The sequence below is a fragment of the Magnolia sinica genome, chromosome 18, assembly GCF_029962835.1.
Source record: "Magnolia sinica isolate HGM2019 chromosome 18, MsV1, whole genome shotgun sequence".
Taxonomy (NCBI): Eukaryota; Viridiplantae; Streptophyta; class Magnoliopsida; order Magnoliales; family Magnoliaceae; genus Magnolia; species Magnolia sinica.
This window is the reverse complement of record NC_080590.1, coordinates 63,916,857-63,935,028: the sequence shown is the minus strand read 5'-3', so window position 1 is coordinate 63,935,028 and position 18,172 is coordinate 63,916,857. Positions and strand designations below refer to the sequence as shown.

The following is an 18,172-nucleotide window of genomic DNA, read 5'->3' as shown; positions in this document are numbered from 1 at the left end:
TTGCTCCTCCTGAAGCAACCTTGCCCTGACGACTTGGGATTTGAGGGGTGACGAGAGTTGGGGGGCTCCCTTTGGAAAAGCTGCAAGGGAAAATAAGACTTGGTCAGAGCAGAATTAATCAAGAAATTAAATAGTTAACAACTATCTCTCGGAATCCGACCTAGAAGAGAAAATTTTGTGGGTACGCAGACCCGCAGGTTTCTAACTTCAACCCAAAACCACTTATTCTTCTAATCTTTGTTTGAAGTAGGGAGTTGGAGGACGAGACCCGAGCCCTGATAAGCTTTAGTGGCAAAGTAATACCAACATGGCTCGTTATGGTCGTGTTTGGCCTGGTACAAAGATAGGAACTCGTCGGACATCGGTTCCTGGTTCCGAGCTTGACGCCATATCATATACGAGGCCATCAAGATCCTCTAAGCATTGGGGATGAGCTAACTCGGAGCTAGCCTCAATTTTTCAGTTAGAGCTCAGAGGAAGGGGTGCATCGGAAGTTGGAGCCCACATTGCAAGGCGCAGAGGAAGATGACAATGTCGCCCTCGGCAGGGTCTCCTGGGGTGTCATGGGGGGTTGGGGCATGGATGATCACAGAGTCTGGGATCTAGAACTCCACGCGAATTTGAGCCATCTGGGACTCAACCAGCACGGAGCCACCAGGGACGACCTCTTCCGCCCGACCGCCCGATGGCCCAGCTAAGGCTCTCCCCATCGGATCTCAGGGTATTATTCTTTTTGAACCTTTGGGGTGTGAGCTGGCTTTCTGGCTCCTCCCCTATTGCAGACGTGGGTAAAGCAGGATTGCCTCCAAAGGCGCCTCCGAGGCCTCAAGCCTGGAGTCCTGGCTTTTTGGCTCGGCCTCTTCCTGATAGCCACAGCCTTCTCGGGCATCATCCGAATCGTCCGACATTGTAATAAAAAAAACAAAAGGGAAATGGAACGGAAGAAGATAGGAAAAGGAAGAAAATTCATCGGAAGTTATTGCTCCGGGGATCTTTTAAAGGTAAGAAACTCTCAAAGCTTTCAGGGCATAGAAATGCTCAGAGGGAGGAAAGAATGATTTATATAGCCCCAGCATGACTGTTCGCCATCATTACGAACAGTTGTCCGAACTGGCATCAGCCGAGTTAGGGAAACACATGGCAACAGGCCATTCGCTGCTACACTCCGAGCCATGTGCCACCGAGTAGTCATTATGCCTCGACTCCATCCCCGAGAGTCCATGTGGCAGTCCCGCACGAGTCTTGGCGATTCGAATATGTAACCGTCGCCATGTGTTCAATGGTGATATGCACTTATTTGAAGGGATGCAGTAATGTGCCGCCTCAATGATGAAATAGTATAAATGTGACAGTACGGCATGACCTGAGTAGGTCGACTCTTTGTTACAAGAAATGCGATGGTTCGTTTCCCTAGGTCTTGTACTTTCTAAATCCGAGCTCGGACTCAGGGAGTATGGGGCTTCTGTTATGAGAAATCTTACATGTCACTGCGAGTCGACTCGTGTCATACTCTGAGCAGTTTGGGCCAGCAAAGCATTACGCAGTGTGGTGTAACCTCCTCCGATCTTCGAGTAAAGTGAAATCAGGCTCGAAATATAGGTATAGTACCTAGCTCTCCCTCCGAGTCTGACGGATACCACCATTGTGAGAACCAGCCGCACGGACCGTTTCGAGTTGGACCTCGGTTCATCATCAGTGCTCAGATTATCCCTGATGTCGCATTCTCAAGATAACTGCTTAATTGCCCACACCTACATGACTTCCGTACGATCTCCATTTGCACGACCTCTGTTGTTCACGGTTGAGGCCTAATAAGGTGCTGAGAATAATGGACAAGTCTACTTTAGATGAAAGGTATAAATAGGAGACATTTTTATGGAACAGGTACGCAACATCTGGTATTCTCACCTTAATTTACACTACTTAGAACCGGTCTCCGAACCTGACTTTGGCATCGGAGGGTCCCTGCTCTAGCCAGGGTCACCTTTGTCTTCCATGTGTGCAGGGCTCACTCCCAGCACGCGGAGAGTGATCCAGATTTCAGCATCAACAAGACGAACGGCTCGGATCATCGAGCCGTGGTCCCATTGGCACGCGTGGAAATACGAGTTCACCGTGCATCTCCTAGGGTAGAGGATCGCGCGCATTTCCTCGTCAGAAGACAGCATCGACATTTTGGAATATCAGAGGGGCAAGTTCGGAAATCTGTACCTACAAATTCCCAGCCATGCATCGGTTTGCCTTTTTCCTCCCATTTGTCCATCTCGTTGCTGTTTCGCCAGCAGTGATGAGCTCCCCTTTTCCTTCTCCGATTCTTCTCGACATTGGTACGGAATCAATCTCTTTCTCTCTCTCTCTCTCTCTCTCTCTCTCATTTTCTTCGTTGAATTCTCTTATCTGTCTCAATCTTACACAATTTTGCAATCTGAAATTTGGCTCTCTTGGAATTTGAATCGAATTCCATGGCAAATTCGGACGTTTGGTAACCCGGATTTTGGTGGTATTCAATTCCAGCACAAGTTGAATTCTTCAGTAGAAACCATTTTTGAATTCTTGCTAAGACCCTGGTTTGCAGATTCCCCAGCGGTCGTCTTTGTGTTTTCTTTTTCTAAGGAGAGAATTCTAGTTCTCTGCCGGCATCCAAATACGGTTTCTGCAAGATAGAAAACCCCTAATTCTAACATAATCACGATAATGTGATGAATGTTCTGATTTTTCTGTGCTCTAATGGGTAATCATGATCAGTCGATGAATTCTTAGTAATCTATGGATCATAGATTGAAGTGATGCTTTGAATTTGTTCTGTTTTGTGCTTTGGTGTAGGATTTAAAGGTCTTATAGGGTGAGCTAGTAGAATTTCCCATTTGGTTGTGTTTGGTAAGACGAATTCCATAGAAGTTTTGGTCATTCCTTCTTGAGAACTGAGATTATACTTTGCTCTATTTCCTCATGAGGAAGTATCACAAACTGACATTTTATCGCCTGGCCCAACGTCCTTACTTGTGTGGTCCCACCTTTTTCGCCCATCGAGACTGTTCATCTTGTAGGCTGCAAAGCACCAACCAGATAATTAGAATTGTCTTATGTGTGGCCTGGTGCTTTTGGGGCACGAAATATCCCATGATGGTGCCCACTGGATGAGCAGTCTGGATCACGATAAGGTGGGCCATCTGGACCGCAATAAGGTGGCCTTGGCTTGAGTGGTTGTTGATGTTACGGTGGAATAGTTCCCAGTTGTTCTCTTTACTGTGTTTTCTTATTATTGTTTTAACCATATTGATAGACTTTTTGATTCTCTATTTGTTTTCTTTCTTTCAATTTTATTTTATTTTATTTTATTTTATTATTATTATTTTTTTTTAAAGTTTTAAGATAGCATACTTTGAGTTTGTTCTATGTTGTATCCTGGTACACTTCTAAGATATGGGATGAGTTGGCCCCAAAAGAAGAAGAAGAAGAAGAAGAGAAAAATATAAAAATAAGGAAAAATAGAAGCATATTTTGATTCATTTATGAGCAAATTTAAGCCCAAATCTTGTTTTTCTTCTCCTCCTTTTTTCTTCTCTCTCTCTCTATGCACTTGCCAATTCCCGTTCTTTTCACCCATCATGTCATCCCTTTATATTTCTTCACAGGTCAGATATACTCTCTCTCTACTTTAACTCTCTTCTTTACTACCATCCCCATCATGCACATCTTTTTTGGCAAAAAAACTTCCCCCCCACTCCCCCTTTCTCTGAGACTCAGTATGACTCATTCCGAGTCTGGATGAGTCGAGTAGAGTGGGGTCCGAGTCAACTTGATTTTAGCATATAATTTACCTGACTTGTTCCATTTCCAATTGAAACTGATACGACTTGCGACACCGAATAGTATCAGACAATATTTAAAACCATGGTTGGGATGCTGGATTAACACTTGAATTTACTTATGTATCCTAATTTTTAGGAGGGAAGAAATTTTCAACAACCATTGACACATTGACTCAACGTGAGCCTGATTCAATGTTGGCGGCAATGTTTAGTGGCCGTCATACAGTGTGCCTTGATTCTCAGAAGGTACTGCTTTCAACTTGGTCACTTTAATGGGCTGACCTTATTGCACATGCATTAATTGTCTAAAGTTTATCTACTCACATTTTGATCTTATAGTGTAAATATGATGAGATCTTGAGAAGCTAACTCTCTAATTTTGTTGTAGTATAACTTGGGGACCACTTCATGGTTCGTTGATTATGGATCATTAGGTTTAATCAAGATTCCCCCCTCTTTTTTGGGATACAAGCCAATATGGCTATATTGTCTCTGTATCGTCTTTGCATCAGCCCTCATGTTGCATATTAGGGTGGGCCAATACCTAATATGATATGGATCATATTGGATGTTTAACCATGAGTTTAATGTAACCTATTGTAATCTATTAGCTTGCTTGATTGCGTTTAGCACCACAAGTCTTGTTTGGTACTTGGTAGTGCATAAGTGTTTTCCATTGACACAATTGCTTTATTTTGCCACCATGTCATCCAGGAACAATTTGAGTGAAAGCATATTAAGGATGACAAAGAATCAGACCAAAGTTTGGAAGAAGTTTTGAGGAACACATCTAAAGATATTAAATAATTTGTAGAATTGATAAATATGGGAGATAACTTCATGCGGGCTGGATTAGGAAGAAAATAAGAAGAGGAGAACAACGAATTTTGCATACACCACAATTTCAAGGGTTTTCTCCCTCTGCAAGAGTACTTTCTACCAAAAATCACAGTCTTTTTATTCCAATCTTAATTGGCCTTTGCATTTATGAGACATATATGTAAAAAATTCAACTATCCAAATTAAGAAAAGAATCCAAAAGCACTACACATATGAACTTAAATGCCTCCCTTCCCTTTATTTTCTTATGCTTATTTATTAAGATCTCCCAAGATATTTATATCTTATTAAATATCTTCTAAGACTCAAGCCTCTCGAAATAGAAAACCATTAATAATTTAATATCCCTTTGAAGTTCTCTTAAAATATTTAGTAAATAAAGACCTACAAGAATTAAGTTAGACCACACAAAGGATAACCATCTCTAAGGGCCTATTTGGATATGCCCTGCTAAGTAGCTTTTTAGTTGACAAAAACAAATTAGCTACTTATTTGTAAGACGTTAGTTTGGTAAGCTCCTTTTTAAAAGTTATTTAACTTACACTTGCTAAAAAAAAAAAATATTGCTTTTTGACCTTTCCTGTTTAATGTTTCTCTAACTCCTTTTCTTTCTCATCCCTTTCTAGTCTTCCCCCCTTCTCTCCCTTCACTCGAAGCGGTACGCCATTCCATTTGACTTCGATCGCATCCGTTGGGTAGGGAGTGGCAACGGCAACATTGTTTACATGGTGATCCATTGACTCACCTCTAAGATTTGTGGGTGGCGTTGGTGCTGAGAGAGAGAGAGAGAGAGAGAGAGAGAGAGAGAGAGAGAGAGTCGCCGTTGCTGCGGCTGGGATAGAGGAGAAAGATTGAGATTGAGAAAGGGAGGGAGAGAGATTGAAAAAAGTTTTATTATTATTATTTATTTTTGGCAGATAAGTATGCTGTTTGCGAAACATACTTATTTGTTGAATCAGTAGAAATCTAGATTAACTGCTTGAGGCGTAAGTAGCTGAAGTAAAATGACTTACGGAATCCAAATGGGCACTAGGCATAATGATGAGGACATCACATCACGTATGCCTTTGCGCACGTATTATAGGAGGCGGGCCCCGGTCTCTCTGTGGCTAGGCGAGTATCCATGTTGAAGACCCCATAGTGTATGTACGAGCACCTATAAGACCTCACACTAGGAAGATGCATATGGGGTTGCTTGGGAGAGTGATTTGGATCGTTGGATTTGAGGGACGCGATGATCGGACCGTTGGATCACATGGAGTACATGATTGGACTATTAATCGTGGATCATTTTTCATCAAAGGACATGTATCTTTTAGGATCTAGTTTTATGTTTGATTTATGCTTTTGGACACTTTGTGAGTGGTTTTATATGTTTTTTCTTAGACTATCTTTATTTTGGTTAAAAGGCATAAAACATGGACTATTTTGTAATTTTCTTAAAGCTCTTGAGACTATAAAAAGGGGGTGGGGGGTGATTTTCTTTTTTTTTAAAAAAGTCTCTTTGTTTTCTGTTCTTCATGAGATGTAAAGACTAGTTCCATGCGATTTGGAACGAAGATCGGTGTGATGCCTATCTTCAATCATCGGAGTGCGAGGCTTCTAGTTATACACCTTTGAATCTTCCTTATTCGTTCAAGGTATTTTGTTGAAATCTCTTCTTTTGTTCACCCCAAGCCATCCAAAACCCTTCCAAACACCTTCCTTTCTTCTTCATTATCCTCTCCATCAAAACCCCACAATTATGGACCAAACCCAAGCCTACCAGACCCCACATGTGTGACCGTACGACCACAGGTGCGAGCCCACGGGCTGGTTTGTACGGCCACATCTCTATTCCCCTTGTATCTTTTGATTTCCCCTTCAAAACCCCATCATCCATTGTTCGAAACCCTAACCCTAACCATAAAACTCCAAACCTCTCTATTTTCCCAATTTCCTAAACCCTATATCCCTAAATCCTTCAATTAACCTAAAATCCCTAATTTTCCTACATCCAAAACCCTAATTCCCATCTCATAATACCTTAATCCTTTAATCCCTTCTTCCAATTCCCCAATTTAGCCCTAATTTCACCCTTTTCCCCAAACTTCCCTAACCCTAGCTTCACCCACACTCAAATCTAGTAAACCCTAGGTAGTAGTAGACCTTCCCTTTTACAATAGACCTAACCCTATGCTATTTGGATGTCTCTACATCCATTAGATCCTAGTTTTCCATGTTTAATGATCATGTAGGACGATGCTTGACAACTTAGGCTTAAACTATGCATGCTTTCTTCTTAGAATCTTGATATTTGTGATGATGTTAGCAGGGTTTTTTTATTTTTATTAATTAATTTAATTTTGCTGATTGATCTCACACATTATTTGATTTCATGCATTGGTCTTGCATCAATTTTGGCATCAGAGCCCTAGGTTTAGCATAAGCTTTTGTGTTGCAATTAGGTTAGAGTCACATCCAGGGTTTTTAGAGCATATATTGCATATAGAATCTAGGTTCATCTTGCTGAATTTTGTTCCTAGTTTGGAATGTCCCATTGCTGAAATTTCAGTATTGTAATCTCAGGTTGTCACCTTGCTGAATTTTCAGTTCGTAATTTTTAGATTACACTCTTGCTGAATTTTTAGCTTGGTACTCTCAGATTATCTTGCTGAATTTTCAGCGTAATATTTGAGGTTAACAATTTTTTTTAAAATTTTCAGATTAGTGTTTTTAGTGTGTCCAATTTGATCTCTAGGCTGGTTTTATCTTTGTCATAACATTACCCTAGGATCTAGGTTTCCCTTTTAGATTTCCCTTGTTTTAGATGTGGTTTTGGTCTACATCCCACTATGAATCTAGAGTAGATTGCCGAAGCCCTAACGCTATCAACTACCGTCTGATGGCCATTGAAGTGCACAATAGAACCACCGCTACTCAATTGACCACGACCAATGCGTGCATCAATCAGCTTGAGGCCTCCCTTTAGGCAAACCCAGACACTGAGGAAGATGTTCAATCTCAAGCTGGAGATCAAGTTGATTGGCAAGGGCGTGGTTGTGGCCAGGGCGCTGGCTGTGGTCGAGCACAAGTGTAGCCACAACATGAGGAGCATCATGACTTAGACGCGATAGTCATGAAAGGTGTGAAAGTTGAGGCTACTAGTTTTGACGGTCGCTTAAACCCCAGAGCATTCCTTGATTGGGTGGTAGATATGGACAACTATTTTGAGTGCTATGATATGTCTGATGGCCATCGTGTGATATTTGCCAAGATGAAGCTGTTGGGTCAGGCCAAACTTTTTTAGACCAACATGGAGCGTAAAATTGAGAGGAGTGGATAACCTCCAATTACGCGTTGGGTTGAGATGAAAGAAGTCCTTAAAGAAAAGTATCTTGCTCTCTTAGCGCTAGAGGCTTCTAGACCAGTGGTAGGTCTTGCACTAGGGATCCATGACTGTGTCAGATTACATCGCCAAGTTCAAGGAATACATGATGCGATGTGACGTTGAGGACCCGATGATTACACTGTCTAGATTCAAGATGAGCCTCCGATTTGAGATCCAACGAGGACTCTATTCTTATGATGTTGGCACCTTGGAACACATGTACCAAGTGGTGTAAGACATCGAGTATTATCTCAAAGCACCAGTTGGGAAGCATTTTAAATCTCGGGATTCAAGTGTTAAGACTTATCCTCAAGGGACAGTCTAACGAGGGAAGTCAATCCAAGCCCCAAGTTGGTTCCCAATCCAACCCTAGAGATGTTAAAGGAAAGGGGATACCAAATGCTAACTCTAGGGGACGTGAGCTAACACGATGCTTCAATTGCCATGAGTTTGGTCACTTTGCGCATCAGTGTCCCTCGAAAGAGAGGAATAAGGCCCTAGTGATTGGCGAAGGTGAGGAAGAGGGGGACGAACATGACGATTATGAAGAAGTCTATCAGCCCAATATCACTGGTGCTTGTGACGAGGAAGTAGAGGAAGAAGAGACCACGCCACTTGTAGTAGTAAAATGCACCTTGACCAATACTAATGAGACTGATGATTGGCGTTGGACTACGATTTTTTACACCTATGCAAAATGTGGGGAGAAGAATTGCAAGGTGATCGTCGATAGTGGTAGTTGTACAAATGCGGTCTCCACTGACACTTTATCTCGTTTGCGTTTGAAACCCGAACCCACCCTCAACGCTTTAGAGTTTCATGGGTTGACGCATTTTCCATGCCCGTTGTCCAGCGATGTCTTGTTCATGTTCATTTTGGATCCTATTTAGATTCGCTGTGGTGTGACGTTTTGCCCATGGATGTTCAACGCATCATTTTGGGGCGGCCTTGGTTATTTGACCGATTTGCGTGAAAATGGGAAATTTTTAGTTTTTTCAATTTTCCGCAACTTGGTTTATCTCGCCTAAATTTCGAAATCGAAGCTCTAAATCTATGAATTTTCATGCAAAATATGATGAATCATGGATTTATAACAATTTGATACTGATTTAACATGATTTACAAAAAAAAAGGATCGAAAATAAAAAATACTTGCCAGATCGAACAAGTGGGATATATCGGCACTACATGTGCGTTTTGTTTCGCACAGGTGGGATATAAGATAGATCGTGGGATATTTCGACCGATATTGTCGATATTGAAAACATTGGTCAGCACCACAACATGTTGCTTGGTAAGTGGGCTTGGAGATTTGGTGTAGAAGTAAGTTGTCTTTGGAGCGAGCTGATAGCTTCCAAATACGACACTCAAGGGTGGTTGGTTTGTGAAGGGCTCTCTCTATAGGGCTTCAACTATTTGGAAAGCGGTGGTGGCTATAGCACATTTGAATGGTTGGGGGATATCCTTCGCGCTTGGTAATGGGCATCACATCTGTTTCCGAGTCGGTATTTGGTGCGGTGATTGTGCGCTTCATGGCCTATACCCTAGGATTGCCCGCCTTGCTCCCAACCACTTTATTTTAGCGGAGGATTGTTTTTCCACTACTGGGGGATCAGTGGTGTGGGCTCTTTGTTGAAGAGATTGGTTGGAGGTCGACATCATTGAGTTCACGGGGCTTTTGATCATTCTAAGGAACGTTACGCTCATTGATCTAGCTGAAGACTCAATGGTTTGCTTGAGGAATCGCTTTGGAAAATTCTCGCTTAAATCGTTGTTCAACTTGATTTCTGAGCCATCTTGGTCCTCCTTACCCTTTTCATCATTGGTTATATGAAGCCCCTCCTTGCGTTGCGGTCTTCGTGGCTTGTGAGTCACAAGAGAATCCTCGCAATTGATAATCTCCAGAGAAGAGCCTTGATTCTTCCTAATATTTGTTAGATGTGCATAGATAATGAGGAATGGATCGATCATCTCTTCATCCATTGCCCTTTTGCGGGAAGAGTTTGGAACCATTTTCTCTCATTGTATCTTACCGATCGGGTGATGTCGAAGTCTATGGAGGACTTACTCTGGCCTTGGCATGGAAGAGGAGTTGGCAAATTTGAGAAAGCTAGATGGAGATTGATCATTATGGCTGTTTTTTTGGGCTATTTAGAGAGCTAGGAATGGGCATTGTTTTAGGAATGTCTACGAGGGCGTTGATGTGGTTATTAGAAAGGTCAATGGCCTTGTTGTGGCTTGGACTGTCTATGTAAAGGCTGCTTTGGCTGGTCCTCTTTTTTGAGCTCTTTGTCATTTTGGGTTGTATTCTTTTCTTGCTTTGGCGAGCTTTCTAATAAAGTTGCTATTATCTATAATTTTTTTTAATATAATAAAAAAAATTTGTGAGAGACAAATCTAAGGTGAAAATTGTGTCACTACCACAACATGTTGAAAGGAATTCAATAACACAAGCGCACACACAAAAAAAAGAAGAGGAAAGCAAAAAAGTGTTTTTTTTAATGTTTCTTCTTAATTTTGTCCTTATCATCATCATTGAAGCCTTATCCCAACCAGTGTTCGAAATATCGGTATCGCACTATGTATCGCACCCTTGGGATATATATACGCATCGGTTATCGCACGGGCTATATCGTTTGTATCGCATAATTTATCGCACTTTTTGGAAACATGGGGAAACATTGAGGAAATGATTGAAATTTTTAATGAAACTCTGGGGGTTGTTAAAAAAGCCCTTAATACACACTTTTAAATCATAACATCTCAAAGAAAAATATGCACATAATAAGTTTCCTTTGTATAGGGTCCTAAGCTATGCGATGTTTAACTGAACTAATGCAATTATATTTAAATTGGATGCATGATATTTATAAATATATCATAGTCATGTATGAAAACACAACCAATTCATTGAAAAGCAAAAGAAGAACTGAAGAAGTAAAATTTGAGAAATATACATATCAATGATGGGAACTAGTTGTGGTCTAGACCCACATAGAGTTGCGTGGTGGCTCGTAATCATCATCTCCATCTCAATTTGGAAGCAGTTTTACATTCCTCCCATTGGTGTGGCCTACCATAGTTTTTTAATCAGGCAACTTTTGTATTTACGGATCACCGGATGAAAGGTGGATTCTACATTTACAGCATGTCATATGGAAAATAAATGACATGGTGGACCCTGAAGTGACGTCACCAAGTTCTATAGGGCCCACCATGATGTGCCACACCATCCATCCATTTGGAGATATTATTTTAGGCCATGAGAAAAAGAATGAGCCAGATCCGAAGCTTGAGTGGACCCCACCATAGAAAACAGTGGAGAGAGGAACACCCACCGTTAAAAATTTCTAAGGGCCACAAAAGTTTTCAATCAAGCTGAAATTTGTTTTTTCCCTTCTTTCATGTCTGTCTTAACTTATAAACAGGTTGGATCTCAGATAAACATCATAGTGGACCTTAGGAAGGTTTCAACATTGGGCGTCCCTCTCCCCACTGTTTTTTGTGGTGTGGGCCACTCCAGATTTGGATCTGACTAATTTTTTGCATCATGCCTTAAAATGATATAGCCAAATGTATGGACGGTGTAGATACAACACATACATCACGGTGGGCCCCACAGAACTTCGTGCGTTACTTCAGTAGCCAGTCTGGCTACGCAACCTGTCAGTATCTTCCGTGTCCGAACGCAGATTGCGTACTACCCCCGCCCGTCCCTAGCTCCGAACGAGCAGTTCTGTGGGCGGGCCCACCGTGATTTATCTGTACATCCAAGCTGTCAATCCCTTTTCTCAGGTTATTTTAAGGCATGAGCACAAAAATGAGGCAGATCCAACGCTCAAGTGGACCACACCAAATAATAAGCTTGGTTGCATTAAAATGCACAAAGCATTAAATGTTAGTTAATTTAATGCTGGTGGTCGGTGCTCTGTGGGCTCCACCATAATGTATTTGTTTCATCCATTCCGTTCATCCATTTTTACGGATCATTTTAGGATTGATACAAAAAATTATAGGGATGTAAATCGTAGGTGGACCACACCACAGGAAAACAATAATGATTGGATATCCACCATTAAAATCCTCCTAAGGCCCATTGTACTGTTTATTTGACACCATCTATTGATTGGGTCCTAAAGACCCAGATGAAGGGAAGAAATAAATATTAGGTTGATCCAAAGCTTTTATGGCTCCCAAAACGTTTTTAATGGTCAACGCTCATTCCACACTGTTTCTTGTAACGTGGTCCACTTGAGTTGTGGATATGGTTTAATTTTGGGCTCAACACCTAAAATGATCAGTAAAAACGAATGGACGAAGTGGATAAACCACATACATTAAAGGTGGGCCCAAGTGAGTTTAATGAGTACCATAAGAGCGTATTGAGTAACGTACCACGCACTGATCGGATTATCACAAAACGGATTGCGTACGGAGTAACTCAGCGTACTGAGTAAACTCTGTAGGGCCCACCATCATTCATGCACTGTATCAACTCCGTACATCAGCTTTATCATATAATTTTAGGGCTTTAAACCAAAATTTAATCATATCCAAATTTTAAGTGGACCACACCACCTGAAATAGTGTGAATTGACGTCTACCGTTGAAAAGTTCTCGGGGCCCGCAGAAGTTTTAGATCATGATGATATTTGTGTTTTCCATTCATCCATGTCTTCTTGATCTTACGAACAGTTTGGATGACAAATAAACATCACCGGGGGCCTTAGAAATGTTTCAACGGTGGAAATCAATCCTTCCACTGTTTCCTTTGGTATGGTCTACTTGAGCTTTTGATATACTTCAGTTTTGGGCTCAACCCCTAAAATGATTTGGAAAAACGTATGGACGGTGTGGATAAACCACATGAATTCATAGTGGGCCCAACAAAGTTTACTCAGTACGATGAGAGTGCACTGAGTAACTCAGTACGCGTCTCGATTTCCTTTAAACCCATCCGCGCGATCCATTTTCGCCCATCCGCGCCCCTCTCCTCCACATTCCCTCTCCTTCACGAACGCATGCGTTCCGGAGCGACATTCGCGGCGAGGTTTCCTCCATCCGGCTTGATTTCTCGCCAAGAAAGAGGGAAATTGTTGTCGAATGGCCCACCTCCGATCACCGATCTTCGCTGCAGCATACAGGTACTCTCCGATTTCTCTTCTGCCTTTTTTTTTTTTTTTTTGATTCTTCACATATACACAGCTTTTTATGGTCGGTTGTGGCGATATCGACGATATCTCTTGCGATATCGACGATATATCGGCCGATATCTGGATTTTGGGTTTTTTGGTATCTTCCGGGGGTTATCGCGAGGGTTTCGTCTCGCAGGGGTGCGATAACGATAATATCGGCCGATAGTATCGATATTTCGAACACTGATCCCAACCAATTGGGGTTGTCTACACTAATCTTGTTATGCCATTCCACTCTATCACATACCATATCTTCAGTTAAGCCATAGGTCCTCAAGTCTTTTCTTACAACCTCCACCTAGAGCTAGACACGAATTGAGCTAGCTTGGTTAACTCGCTCGACTCGGCTCGGCTCGGCTCGAAAGCTGGTTCGGACTGAGCCGAGTTGTTTAGTTGAGGTTAATAATATTTTGAGTTGACCTCGAGCTAGCCCGAGCTCGACTTGGTTCGGCTCAGCTCAACTCGGCTTGATTTATATACATTAGTTTATATATATATATATATATATAAGAACTTGGCTCGAGTTGGTGATTGAACCAAACTGGGCAATACGGTCGAGGACCGAGCCGAGCCGAGGTAAGCTGCTAGCCGAACCGAGTTGAGCTTGGCACAACTCGGCTCAGATCGGCTCGGTGCCCAGCTCTACCCACCTCCTTTTGGGCGTTCCCCTTGCCCTTTTATAACCGTCAACTTGAACATTTTCTAAGTTTATAATATCTTTTAATAAATAGATTAAACTTTTTATTATAGATCCATGGATCTAGGCCTAGATCTGTGGATATGTGATCCAAAGGTAGTTCATGTTGTAAACCATCAACGTAAAACAAAATATATTTTACCATAGAGTTCATCAGAAACTTTGGATTGTAAATCCGGAGATTTTGATGCATTTCTTATTGCGACATTGACAATGAGTATCCGAAATTGCATTTGCTCTCTTCCCTGACCCTTAAAACCAAGTAAACAAGGAGAATGAAAGATGGGGTTTACCCATCTTTCAATTTATGTTGGACTTAGTGCACTGTGTGAGTCATCCTTGGCATGTAGTGGTTGACTCTGTCCTGTGTCCAGATGTGGTGGACTGAGTCGTAGCTGAGTCGCTCTTTTTCATTGTACAGGTGATCCATCTCGAACTGGTACCTGTGGAAACTGATACGATGTGGGAGATATTTAGCACCTTGGCATGATGAGTGGCAATCACATGTTCTCATGAATCTTGTTAATAATTTTTTCAAAAACTTTCTCTGGGTTCTCTATGAATACTTTTCTTATAATATTGTCAGTGCATGATACTCATCATGTTATTTTTCTTCAACATGCGATGCTTTTGTACCTTTTTCTGTGATCGTGTTAGCTCTATTGTTTTCAAGTATGTCTCATTATCTTCTCTTAGTTCAATATGTAGTCCTTCCGCACATTTTCCTTGATCTTGTTATTTCTATTGGCTTGAAAGGATCTCCTGACATGATTGTTATTCCAGTAGCCGACTTGTTCATTAAAAAGTTGTGAAAATTTGATCTTGAAATTGAAATCCATACAAGCTCCTTTATTATTCGTGTACTTGAATCCAACCTTTATTCTTTGATCATACTGAATTCTTGCAGGGGTTTATCTTTGTTGATAGGGATGGGAAACATTTTCGGCATATCCTTAACTGGTTGAGGGATGGTGTTGTTCCCACACTTGCTGACTCAGAATATTCAGAGCTGCTGCGGGAAGCAGAGTACTATCAACTACTCGTAAGTTGCTATTTGTAGTTAGACAACCTCATTTTTGTTTCATTCCTAGGGCTTCATTGTGGCTATTTATTGAAGTTTCGTGATGCAATGGGAAGTTTATATTTTTTCAAGTACTTCCATCAAATGATAATTTGCCATATTGATGGATGATTTTATGCTTAACTTCAGGGATTGGTTGAGCAAATAAATACAGTTATTATAAATAGGAGAAAGGATGATGAAGAACCGAAGGCTGAACTGACACGCATCGACATCATCAAATGCATACAATCTGAGAGAGTTAGGTTTCGAGGCGTGAATCTTTCTGACCTTGATATGTCTAAACTGGTGAGCTCTTGCAGGGTTTTTGATATATTCACTTATAACCTGTCTCTGCCTAAAAGAATTTGGTGGTTCCTACTAGTGGCCTTTGTAGACACTGGTAAAAACATGTCTAGTGCTTGTGGAAGTTACAGCTACTTATAGGCCTCCTGTAGATCGGGTTTGAGACTAGCTTATCTATTGGATTCATGATGAAAGTTATGGCATAACTTATCCGGGCTAGGGACCGGCAATGAGAGCACAAAACTCCTACCAGTGCAATGTAATAAACTATTACATAGGTGCATTCATTGTTTGGAGTATCCCCAATGTTATCTATATCTCCAACTCGGTGATATCGATAGCACTGATAGTATTAGAAATTCTAGGTATTGGCGATATGTCGCTAAGGGGCTGTTTGTTTTCTTATTTAAAGTAAATCCCTGGAAATAGGTAATAATTAATTCCCTGTGTAATTACCGCACAATTTTCAATGTTGACAATGACAGTTGTTGACAATGACAGTTTGCTTTTTGAACACTAAAAACGAGGGGTGCAAATTTCGTGTGGGACCCACTGGTGTATGCGGCCTATCCATGCTGTTAATCTGTTTTGCCAACTGATTTTAGGGCATGAGCCCAAAATTGAGGCAGATCCCAAGCTCAAGTGGACCACACAACAGGAAATAGTGGGAATTGAAGGTCTAACATTAAAAACTTCTTAAGGACCCCAGAAGTTTTGGATCAAGCTGATATTTGTGCAATCTGTTTGTTCATGTTTGTGTGACCTTATGAACGGGTTAGATGACAAATAAACAATCTTGTGGGCCTTAGGAAGAAAAGAACTTCTCAACGGTGGATGTTTTACAACCACTGTTTCCTGTGGTGTGGGCTGCTAGAGCTTTGGATCAACCTCATTTTTGGGCTCACCCGCTAAAATGTTCTGGTAAAACTGATGGACGGCCACATACATCACGGTGGGGCCCACAAATTCAAGTCAGCCCTTTTCGGACTGCTTTCTGAGGTGGAAATACACATTGACCTCCAAACAACAGTAAAAAGTAATTTCATATTTTCAGGGTATTTACCTGGGAAATGAAAAATCGAACAGCTCCTAAGCATCGCCAATGTATCGACAATATTTGCGATGTGTAAATTCCAGGTGTTGCTCACTTGCTTGTATCGCCAATGTATCAATATTACCAAAAATCATCTTATTAAAAAAATATCCATTTCAATTTTTTTTTATTTACAGGTGCATGGTTGTATGATGAAATGCATATGCATGTTTGTATGTGTGTTTCTGCATGGATGGATGGATAGATGTATGTATGCATGGATGGATGGATCACGCATGTATGTTTGCATGTATGTGCATGCATGGATGGATGGATCATGCGTGTATGTTTGCATGTATGTGCATGCATGGATGGTTGGATGGATCCACCATTTTCTCCATGTTTCCCCAATGTTTCCTTGAGTCAAGGATACATGCTTTTAGGCCCCATTAAAGGGAATTTATTTTTTTTTATTCCGCGTGTAACCCCCATTAAAGAGAAATTTATTATGTATTTGTCTTTTTTGCAATTATTTGGTTCTTAAATATGCAAATATGTGTGTTTTAGCATCTTGTAAAGTTTCGTTGAGAAAATCCACCGTTTCCTCGTGTTTCCCCAATGTTTCCCTCAGCCAAAGATACATTTCCGGGTATCACTATCAGTGATAATATTTGTGGTATCAATACATGTTTCCATGTCCCCAGCCAGCGAAACATGTAACAACATCGATAATACGAACGCTGGGCGTATTACAATCAAGCACTTTCTAATGGTCTATTACACAGGTTGATTACAATCAACGAGAGTGAGTGACCAGCTTACCTATCAAAGGAAAAAAAGAAAAGAAAAAAGAAAGAAAGATTGTTGAATGAAAATCATTTCCTATGTTTGAATGTAGAAGCTGATTACTTGCTTGAGAGGGGTTTGCTAAATTAAATTTGCTTGTTTCCTGTGTTTACAAATGTACATGCTAGGGAAGGGGTCTTTCTGAACTTGCTTTTTAGTTCAGACTCGTCTCTCTCTCTCTCTCTCTCTCTCTCTCTCTCTCTCTCTCTCTCTCTCTATATATATATATATATATATATATATATGTATGCATATATATATTCTTTCTGAACTTGCTTTTTAGTTCAGACTCGTGTGTGTGTGTGAACTAAAAAGCAAGTTCAGAAAGAATCAAGATGTTCCAAAATGGTGGCCGTTACCGTTATGATACGAGCCGTAACGGCCATTACAGCCCCCGTATCGGCCGTATTTTATTTTTTGAAAAATGCTGTTACTGGACCATTACAGTTTACGGCACGTTTTTTCTGTAACGGCTGTTACGGCCGTTTCAACCCCGTAACGTGTAACGGTTATGACCGTTACGTAACCAATTTTGAATACCTTGGAAAGAATATATATAATTTTGGGTCGGTGGCCCCACACTTGTATGACTTGCCTCCATTTTCTTAGAGAAGTTTGCTGTTATCATAATTAAAAAAAGATAAAATTTGCTTGCTGGATATCGATACCATCTGGAGTAATTGTATGGAGTTGCTTGCAATATTGTTCTTGCTTGTTTTGATTAACGAAGCTCTCTTTTAGGGCCTCTTTGGGAATGATGTTAACTAGGGAAAGAAAAAAATTCTGTGGAAAATGCCTTTTGCTCCATTTGATCTATAGAGAATATTTTCACTTGGAAACTCCCCAGTTGTTCTCTCCAAAAACCCCATGGAACACCTTGTTTAATCAATTGAGACAACCTGCCACCTTATCCTTGTCAGAAGAACCTTTCAGTGCTTGACCCAATACTATTGAAAATGACAGAGCTCCCTTTCCCCCAACACTGGAAATCCTAGCTATAGATGGAAATATTT

The 18,172-nt window shown here is 41.0% G+C and overlaps 1 protein-coding gene across 7 annotated transcripts in view; it reads left to right on the top strand.

Annotated features, from left to right (window-relative positions):
- Positions 1–2,194: 2,194 nt before the first annotated feature.
- LOC131232254 (FH protein interacting protein FIP2) overlaps positions 2,195–18,172 on the top strand; it is a 73,573-nt gene continuing 57,595 nt past the window's right edge. For all 7 annotated transcript variants that reach the window (XM_058228478.1, XM_058228481.1, XM_058228479.1 and 4 more), the window contains exons 1-4: positions 2,195–2,327; positions 3,949–4,058; positions 14,822–14,956; positions 15,125–15,283. In XM_058228478.1, coding sequence (XP_058084461.1) covers positions 2,228–2,327; positions 3,949–4,058; positions 14,822–14,956; positions 15,125–15,283 — 504 coding nt within the window. In that variant the 5' untranslated portion in view covers positions 2,195–2,227. The remainder of the gene's footprint in view (positions 2,328–3,948; positions 4,059–14,821; positions 14,957–15,124; positions 15,284–18,172) is intronic.